Source organism: Aplysia californica, unplaced genomic scaffold (assembly GCF_000002075.1).
Source record: "Aplysia californica isolate F4 #8 unplaced genomic scaffold, AplCal3.0 scaffold00213, whole genome shotgun sequence".
NCBI lineage: Eukaryota > Metazoa > Mollusca > Gastropoda > Aplysiida > Aplysiidae > Aplysia > Aplysia californica.
In genome coordinates, this window is record NW_004797483.1 from 186902 (window position 1) to 196344 (window position 9443).

Sequence of the window (9443 nt, forward strand, 5' to 3'; positions counted from 1 at the left end):
TGAATGCTGGTGGGTTCATGAGATTTCCCCTTGAACTACATCTGAGATGTAAATATAATACAAGTGTATACACATGTAGAATGGGACTCACCATAGATATGCTGTGTTCTGTAGATTCTTGTTCGACAATAGACACAAAAAGTTCAACACCCGATCTCTCCACTCCATGATTACAGTCATACTTCTCCTCGCTCACAATGAACTCAAAAAAACCCAGCTCAACAAATTATCTCATCATACACACAATTTTAAACACACTCTTTCACTGACATATTATTGATAAACAAGAAATACATGTCATGCAAACGTATAAGTACATACTCATATCCAAAATATCAAACATCATTGCTTCAAAAACAACAGAAGAAAAAAAAAGAAAAGACAGCGTCATACTCATAGTCATAGTCACTTCACAAGGGAGTCAGTTTTCAAGCATAACTCTAGCACCATACTGTATCTCTCTCTATACATAAACTGTACAAATGTTCAGGACAAGAACAGATAAAGAAAAATAAACCTATAGAAAACCACTGAAACCCAACAGAAAAAAACCCAGACAGAAATAAAACGTGTTTCAAACCAGCATGAATCTTAGACGGAAAACAACCAAAATGTTCCAAACTACAAAACCACTGGTTGGTCAGGTTATGCATTGTCACCTAGACAACAAAGGGTACACAAACACATGTGACTACTCAAACTAACCTGAGAAAAGTGAAAACTGTCAATGAACACTCATACAACCGTTTATCTTCTCAAAGTTAAATTTCTTATGAACTAAACCCCAGGAGGGAAACAGGTGAATATAATTTGAATGTGTCTGCTCAAGCATAGGAAATCCAAACAATCATGAGGGCATTTTTAACCATCTTATTTCCAATTCCGCTTAATAAAGCAAAACTTATTTTCAATTTTACGTGAATCTATGATAATAACTTACAATAATTCTTTTGAAAAACAAGCCATAGAAGCCTGCAGACTCATCACATTTGAAACATTTTAAAACTTCTAAGGCTACACCAAACAGCAAAAGGTGTGTAAGTTATTAAAGAAGAAAAACTAGTTCAGATCTGGGCCCTATATCTGAAAAAAAAAATCCAAAACATTTTTGCCGTGGCTATGAGATAACAACTTTTTCTCTTTTAAGAAGTCACCCCTCAATGGACAGTATAACCAATATATAATAAGAAATCTTAATTTCACAGTAAAAGGGAAAACAAAAACTGATACAATCAATAACATAAGCATCTCATTTGATACTGCTGGTGGGAGTAATACACAACACAATAAAAGAAAGGCCACCTCTATTCTCACCCGGGATGAGAATAGTGCAGGCGAGTCTTTTGGCTATTCTCACCCGGTGCGCGTTCACCGTTATAGCCTAGATCTAGGCCAACAAATTTTGCGTTCACCCTAAACCACAGAATTCTACACTGTGATAACAGAAAAATTGTAGAATTCTGTGCCGTGAACAAACGTTCCATTACAACTGTAGCCTACTAAAAGCGTACAATTTTGTCTGTGAGGAGTGGAGAGAGAGAGAGAAAGAGAGAGAGAAAGAGAGAGAGAGAGGAGTAAAGCGAGAACTTCCGGTCAAAACAAAATGGCGACCCGCGTAGTTCGGCTCGATTCGAAAAGTTAAATAGCCGTAGCATCTTTGTAGACAACCAAATTAATTTACTTTTGTGTTTTAACATCATTTTTTAACTTTGTTTTGGTCAATTTGATCGTCCACACCGATAGACAGTATTCAGAAAGAGACAGAGAGAGAGAGAGAGAGGGGAGGAGTAGATCTTGCGAGAACTTCCGGGCAAAACAAAATGGCGACCCGCGTAGTTCGGCTCGATTCGAACAGTGAAATAGCCATAGCATCTTTGAAGACGATCAAATTAGCTTACTTTTATGCTAGAACGTAATTTTTTCTTGGCTTTTATCAATTTGATCATCCACACCGATAGACAGTATTCCAAAATGAGAAAAAGCAGGTCTTGTTTCGCACCGGGTGAGAATAGCCTACGCTGGCAAGTCTCACCCGGGGTGAGAGGTAGATCGTTTTTCTATTCTCACCCCGGATGAGAATAGCCACTTCCTAAAAGAAAATAATACATTCTAGATTGATTTTTAGTTCATCAAATTGTTCAGACACAGGAAGCCACTTTTGGGAGAAATTAGCCTGGACTATTTATAGCTATCGGTAACCTCCCACACTTGTTACAGGAGAGAAAACAAGCTTCACTTTATTCAAGAAAAAGTTTAAGTAGATAGCACTAAATCCTTGGTACTCTGGACCTCAATATTTCTTAAATCGATGGTTAGTCTTAGGTGCACCGGCTTACGGGATGCAAAAAAAAAAACATCCCGAGCCCCATATTATTCTTTTCCACCCTGATCATTTTGCAAATGAATTGTATACATAATTTTCTATATAAATTATTCGTAAAACCACTTTCAAAATTAGGGTTACTGCCAGGAGACTGATGGAAACAAAACAAAGACCTCTGAACGGCAAGCATTTCATCAGATCAACCTCCACTCATTGATGTGAAATCATACCACAACCTCCCTAATTCCCACATTCAAGGTGACAATAATATCATGAATAACAAAAAATTCATGCATGTCCAACAAGAAATACTGTTCTTACTGGTCAATGAAGGTAATCATTAATTAAGAATCCTTTAATAGCTTTAAAGGGATCAAATGAAAACCTAACAGCTGCTTTTTTTTTTTTTGCTTTTCACACCGGCAAGCAGGACAACTTCTTTTGAGATGTAAAATTACAATAAACACTTAGCTCTGAAAGAGAAATGTGCTCCAACTGCGACCATCAATACTGTCTCAAGAGCAGCACTGTGTTTTTACATTACTCTGGCTGTAAAAATTAACTAACAAAAAGAAACCAACAACCCATGAATATCTACACAACATGCGTGCTATTTCCTTTTGATTTAGAGTAAGAACTTGGGTCTGATTTCTCTGGAATTGTCTTCAGTTTGCTCTGAGAAGAAAAGCGTACCGAGCCGCCACTGTCATCAGACTCAAACACATCGTCTGTGTCATAGTTGAGCAGACGTCGCTGGGGGTTGTACACTTTGGGCAGGAAGCACAGCTTGGCTGGCAGCGGGCGGTGGCTCGGGTACTCCTGAAGCGTGTCCGAACCCCCATAGTCTGAGGTGGGTTCTAAGAGGGGAGAATGGGACGCCAGCTCCTCGTGCCGAAGAATGCACGGGTCTGGGTGACCTGGACGTGGGTCTGCAATGTTCCTGATGGCTCTTATCACGACATAACCGGAGTCAGTGTCGTCTGAGGGGAAAAAACAATGAACAGAAGAAATTAATACTTTACTCCTCCACAAACACAAAAGCGGTTCACAAAATTGTTTTGAAATACAATGACAAGCAAAATTCCCATAGGAACAGATTGGGACAAATCAACAATAATAGTAACACACAGAAATTAAGTACAAAAATACAAAATCCAGAGCATTTTCAGACTATCCCCAACTCTCAACATCAATTCAATAATAAAATACCACAATAAAGTAAAGTTTGTGATGTCAACAGTCTCAGGAATAGATCATAGCACAGTTGGCAGCTGTGGGGGAAGGTGATCATTTTCTGCACCTGGCCACATCATATCATGCTAGCCACTCGCACTGTAGACACAGCTTGATATTTTTTTCATCATAAACACAAACATTCAGCACAGCCCACCAGAGTTCAAATCAGTGCAACTCTGGAGACACACCTAAAAAAAATTAAAATTCCATAACTGGAAACCCCATTTAAAAATAGGTACTCTTAAAACTAGTAATGTGGATCCAATTAACATTGAATCTTCTCTTTTTCTCTCTCATATTCATTAAATTACACCGGCTTTCCGTAATGGGGATCTTTTCATTGTCCATTGGTTAAAACGAAAAGAAAATTAAAATACTGAATTTTCACAACTTTTTTCTACAACTATGTATTTTTACATTTTGAGCAAGTGATATACCCTACTTGTGACACCTGTAAAATCATACAAATCATATGGAGAGAGATCTTTCTCATACCTTGGTCCATTTATGTGGAACAGATTACCCATGAAACAAAGACAAATAAAAACACTTGATAGCTTCAAAAGACATCTTAAACATTTTCTGTTCCTACAGGCCTATCCTTCATAAGCTTTTAACGTTATTTTTCATTATAGTTGTTCTGTTCCTATGTCTGGAAGAAAATAGTCTCTGTGTGTGTGTGTGTGTGTGTGTGTGTGTGTGTGTGTGTGTGTGTGTGTGTGCATTAATGTATATTGCATGGGAAGAAAGGAAGTAGTAAGAAAGGTTTTTTTAAAAATGGGTATTCCAATGTAAAGCGCATTGAGCTACTTTTTTTGGAAATGCGCTATATAAATGTTATATATTATTATTATTATTATTATTATATATATATTGCAATCTTTCACATCTCAAATCTAAAACAAAGACTTTTAAATTACTCAGTAAAACAAATAAAAAGTTAATAATATTCTCAAGCAAATGCTTACCCATTTCCCCATCATCCTGCTGCTTGGCTGCAGCTGCTCTCTGAAGTCTGCAGCAGGCAAAAAGCACCACCACTGTAGCTACGATCAGCACACTAAGCAGACCAATCAGAGCAAACGCTAATGCCTTCCAGTACTCTTGGTCTTCTTTCTCCACCGTCGTTGGTCCATCTGACTTTCTGTTCTTGGATTTCTCAGAGTTAGACCCCTTATTTTTTACATTAAAATTATTGTCTTCCAAACTCTTGTCAAGTGAATTTGGATAGGAAATAATGGTACCAACATCAAACCCTGAAATTTCTTTGAAAATGAATGGCTCACACTGGAGGTCTGTAAACTCGGCGCAGGGAATCTTTATGATTTGATTGTCCGGGCATTTTGGGGAACATGGTCTGCAGAAGTCCTTACGGAAGTCGAAGTAGTGTCCTTGATCACATGAGTGGCTGTCGTTGCCCTGCGTCTGAATCAATGGGCAAAGCAGAACTGTTGCAACAACAGACCACAGTAAGCAAGACGGCATCTTCCTGCTGGGTGGTGATTGGTCGCCTTAATCCTTCTGTTCACCACCACCCTCCGATGGGACAGTTAGACAAGTCTCTATACATGCTGGAACGGAGCAGCACTGTGCACAGAAAAGAAGAAAAATAAGATAAATGAGCACAAACTGAACTCATCAACTCTATACTTTATGAATATGAATAAATTACAAAATACAAGATTGCATATAGTAAAATCTAGATCTTGGTGTTCTAATACTCATGATGTTATCATGAAAATAAAGAACTGTAATACAGTCCGCCCTCTGGGTTTTCAATGAAATATCATGAGCACTAGGATTCTAAAAAAAAAAGTTGGTCATCTTCTCTTAGACTTGGACTGTTTTTATACAGCATACATGAACTGTTCCTCAAAACACACCCATAAAGTATGGTGGTGATAGAATGTCAATCAAAATCAGACCTCTTTCAATACTGCCTTTTCATCTTAGAAGAGAGGGTAAAGGATGACGCGGTAAGTCCAGAGAAAGAGAAAGCAGGTGACAAACACACAGACAAAAAAAAAAGGGTTTAGTACACCTAGCTAAAGATCCAAACCAAACTTTTCTTCTGTCATAATCACAATTTTAATCATTAACATTTTCCTTGAATTAATGAGTCATCCTTCAATGAACTGAAAATCTGCTGCCTGCTGCCTCTACAAAATCTACCAAAAATTTTAATATTAATTATCTGCATTCGACAAAGAAACCAAACAGTTCAGAGGCTCGCAATGCATTTTTAAATGGCATACATATTATATATAGAAGAGATCTAGCCTATATAATGAACACGTATGTATATGATCATGTTATTTTTAGTATGTCAACAAAAAGCTTCCAGTGTGCGTAAAACAGGTCAAAGGATAGGTCAAGCTTCTGCTCTGAAATAAAAGACTTCAAAAACTTCAACTCTAAGGAGATCAGTGATGACAATCAATCACCTTCTTCCGCGGGAATGAGGTATACAGAGTCTAAATCCCACGCGGGCCGGGGGGGGGGGGGGGGGGAAAGGAGGAATAGGCAATTTTATGATTTTTGCAAAAGCTGAGGCCAAAAGCCTTGCTAGACACAAGGGGGCATGAGCACCAACTAGGTGACAAGCGGATAGCTAGATAACGAAAACTAAACGCCATTGGCCAATAGTTACAGTAACAGCCATCTTGTTTGACATCACAGAGGGATTCCCACTTTGTCAGTCATGGTGGCAACACAACCGCACGATGGCAGCCGGCCGACTTGGATTATTTTCTTTGCAACTTGCAGTCTAACTGTGACTGTGCAGCACCCTTCTTCTGCCCAGATTGATTCTGATGCTGTACATTACATAAACTGAGAGGAAGAAGAAGACTAAGAGTAGGCCTACGCACGAAAGCAAGTTCAAACAAAGTTCAATGATGCAGTGCAAATGATTGACTGTTTCGATCCCGATCATTTCTTTTAAAGTGTTGTAAGCACAAGACATTAAGCACCACTACTTACAAGAGATTGGACTTAATAGGACGATAAGCTGCAAATGGAGTAGATTTGATTCGAGACTGCAAGGTTTGCAATGGATACTGGCGCTTCCAAAACCCTGTACTAAAACAACAGACGTCTGCATAGAGGTCTTTCGTGCCGTTTGAGTGTGGGCAAGCCTTGAGAAGACCAGGCAACTTTCGTTTTCAACAGATTTCTTCGTCAAAGTGAGTTTCCCTTTCATTGTTATGGGCTGCAAGGAGTGACAGGAAGTTGCTACTTAAGTCGAAAGTGGGTCTTTATTGAGGAGTTCCGGGTCAACCACTACATCATATGCTATTTTAATATATTTGTTAGATGGTATTTGGGTCATCTTGACGGTGTTCGTCTTTCATTCTAGCCCCATTATAATGGGGTGGCTGGTCCGACCAAAGAATTTTTATGCGATCGTGGTGAAACCGGCCGGGTTGATGACAGTGATGATTTGGGGGCAGGGGGGGGGACTGCACAATCATGTGTGCTATGTTTTACTACTAAAAATAATGATGATAATAATAATTATATAATAATAGTAATAGGCTAATAATAATAATCTTTATTGTCCTTGTGTAGGCATACATTTCCCATCATGCGTGTACATGCATACCATAATTTTGATTCCAGTAATTATTGTGATGATTTTAAGGGGGGGGACAACACAATCATGTGTTCAGCCCCCCTCCTATGTATCACGTCTTCTTCAAGGAGTTTTACGAGAACAAAGAAAAAGAGGAGGTGGCAAAGAAAAGGGCACAGGAAGAGAGGAAGGCAGAAATGTTGAGGAAGAGGGAGGAAAAGATGAAGAAAAAGTTTGAAGAGAAGGACAGGAAGCGCCTGGAGAGAGAGCAATTAGAAAGCCGAAAGGTTGGAAGAGAAGAAGAAGGAGGCAGCAATGAAAGGGAAGGGCAAGAAGAGAAGAGTGGAAGAAAGTTCAAGTTCGGATGATGATGAGGAGTGTATGATGACAGGTCGGATGTTGAGATGGATATGAACGATATGTGGAGTGTGAATGATGTGATGAAAGTGTATGTGCTGTTTGTGCAAGTAACAGGGACCTGGATGGATGGATTGATCTTGAGTGCAAATGTAGGAGATGGTACCACAGAGGATATATTATACAGATAAAGACAGAGAGAAGATACTGGTGAAGAGTGAGGAGACCAGCGAATTCCACGTTGTGTGTACGATATTCGGGTGTTTGTAGTGTGAGACCTTGTCGTACACATGGTTGTTATTGAGTTTGTAATTTTTTCTTTTACAGTTCTCCCAGGGACATGGCCTTTTTCTTAAATTGCAAGCCTGTGTTGCTAATAAATTGGTTTAACATGAACATGAACTTTTGGTCTATTGTGTGCGAAAAATGTATGACAGTCGTCTTTGGTGAACGAAATATTCTGCCGATTCCTGGAAAGACGCTTTCAAGCTCCTTGGTATGTTGGAATCGAACCCCAAATTGATCAATGCCCTGGCAATAGGGCAGTTGAGCCTAGTAAGTGATTATGAAAGGAAAAAACAAAGTCAAATAGTGTTTTTTAACATCCATGAAGGGCGGCCTGTTTGGCCAAGATGGGTGGCTGGTTTGACCTTAAAGTTCCAAAAGTGGCCGGATTTACCAAAATGTCACAGACAGAAAATGGACAAACTGATAGGATGCAAAATCTGCTTGTTCACCTGAAACCAGCCACATGCGGCTTACATTTTACGACATCCTTTTCCAGTATTGACCTTATTACTGGCCAGCAGTTATTTCTGGCCAGCAGTCTTCATTTCTCTGAGGCACCCACGGATAAGGCTTTTAACAATGGCCGGTAGACCTGATCTAGAGTACCTGGCCCAACCCGTGACCACTTGTCATATTTTGCTTCTCAGCGGTGTCTGTCGGCAAAATAGGTAGGCAATCCATGTTCAGGGCCGCTTCAGTGTGTCAACTTCCGGTTTACACCATGATATCGTCACTCATTCTAAAACGTCATTGGCAGATTTCGCATTTTAAAATGTTAGCCTAATGTTCTGCCCTTGGCGCGACTGCAAGCCCTCAGCCTCAGCGCGACCGCATAGGGAACGGGGCGCGAACATGCGCCCACAGACATTAACAAGTGCAAGAAAGTTGTTAGTACACTATTTAACTCATTCGCTACGTAACTCTAATAAAACAGATTACTGCAACACGAGCTGCACAAAAGGAAAAAAGGGGAACTGGTCGCGCTCAGGCTCAGTCAGGGCACGGTCGTGCCAAGGGCCGATGTCTCTAAAGACAGATAGATAGATAGACCTCTGCCTCTAGCCTACGATAGCTTAGATCTAGATTCTAGATGTCTAGATAAAATCAATTGAAGAATCTAACGAGCTTAAAAGTATAAGATCACCCAATTCATTCTTTTTTTTAACTTTTCTTGACTTATATCACAATCCGTCTTCTGCTCTGCACTTCTGCAACGTCAAGCCAAGGACAGAATTATTTCTTTGAGGTAAGACAAACATTATTCACCATACCCATAGAAGTTTAATGCACATGCCAATGTTTGTTAAAATCTAGTGGACTGATCAGCCAACAGTAACTTACACCAGGCACAACTTCAAACTGCTGAGCTGTTGTTTATTCCGGGGGACTCGACTAGGCCTACGCTTGATCTTTGTTATGATGGCCGTCGCCATTACAAAGAGGCAGATACGTATCAGCAAAAGAAGCCGAAATTATAATAGCAACTGCGATGTTTGAAGTGTCAATAAATAATTAGTAAATTTTTCAGGGTAAAAAGGGTAAAACAACGTTTTCTATCTCAAAAACGACCATGAGCAATAGTCAACTATCGGTTTGACATGATTTTTTATCCATATAGACACGTTTTAAAATAGCTACCGCAAATTCGAAGCCTTTGTGCCTAAC

General features: G+C 39.5%; 1 protein-coding gene across 1 annotated transcript; it reads right to left on the reverse strand.

Annotated features, from left to right (window-relative positions):
* Positions 1 to 2719: 2719 nt before the first annotated feature.
* Positions 2720 to 9221, reverse strand: LOC101850175. Its single transcript, XM_005099429.3, has 3 exons — positions 9120 to 9221; positions 4528 to 5146; positions 2720 to 3303 (listed from the first exon to the last, which is right to left on the reverse strand). Exons 2-3 carry the CDS (start codon positions 5042 to 5044, stop codon positions 2918 to 2920), a joined length of 903 nt encoding a protein of 300 aa, XP_005099486.1. The 5' UTR covers positions 5045 to 5146; positions 9120 to 9221; the 3' UTR covers positions 2720 to 2917.
* Between the last annotated feature and the right edge of the window lie 222 nt (positions 9222 to 9443).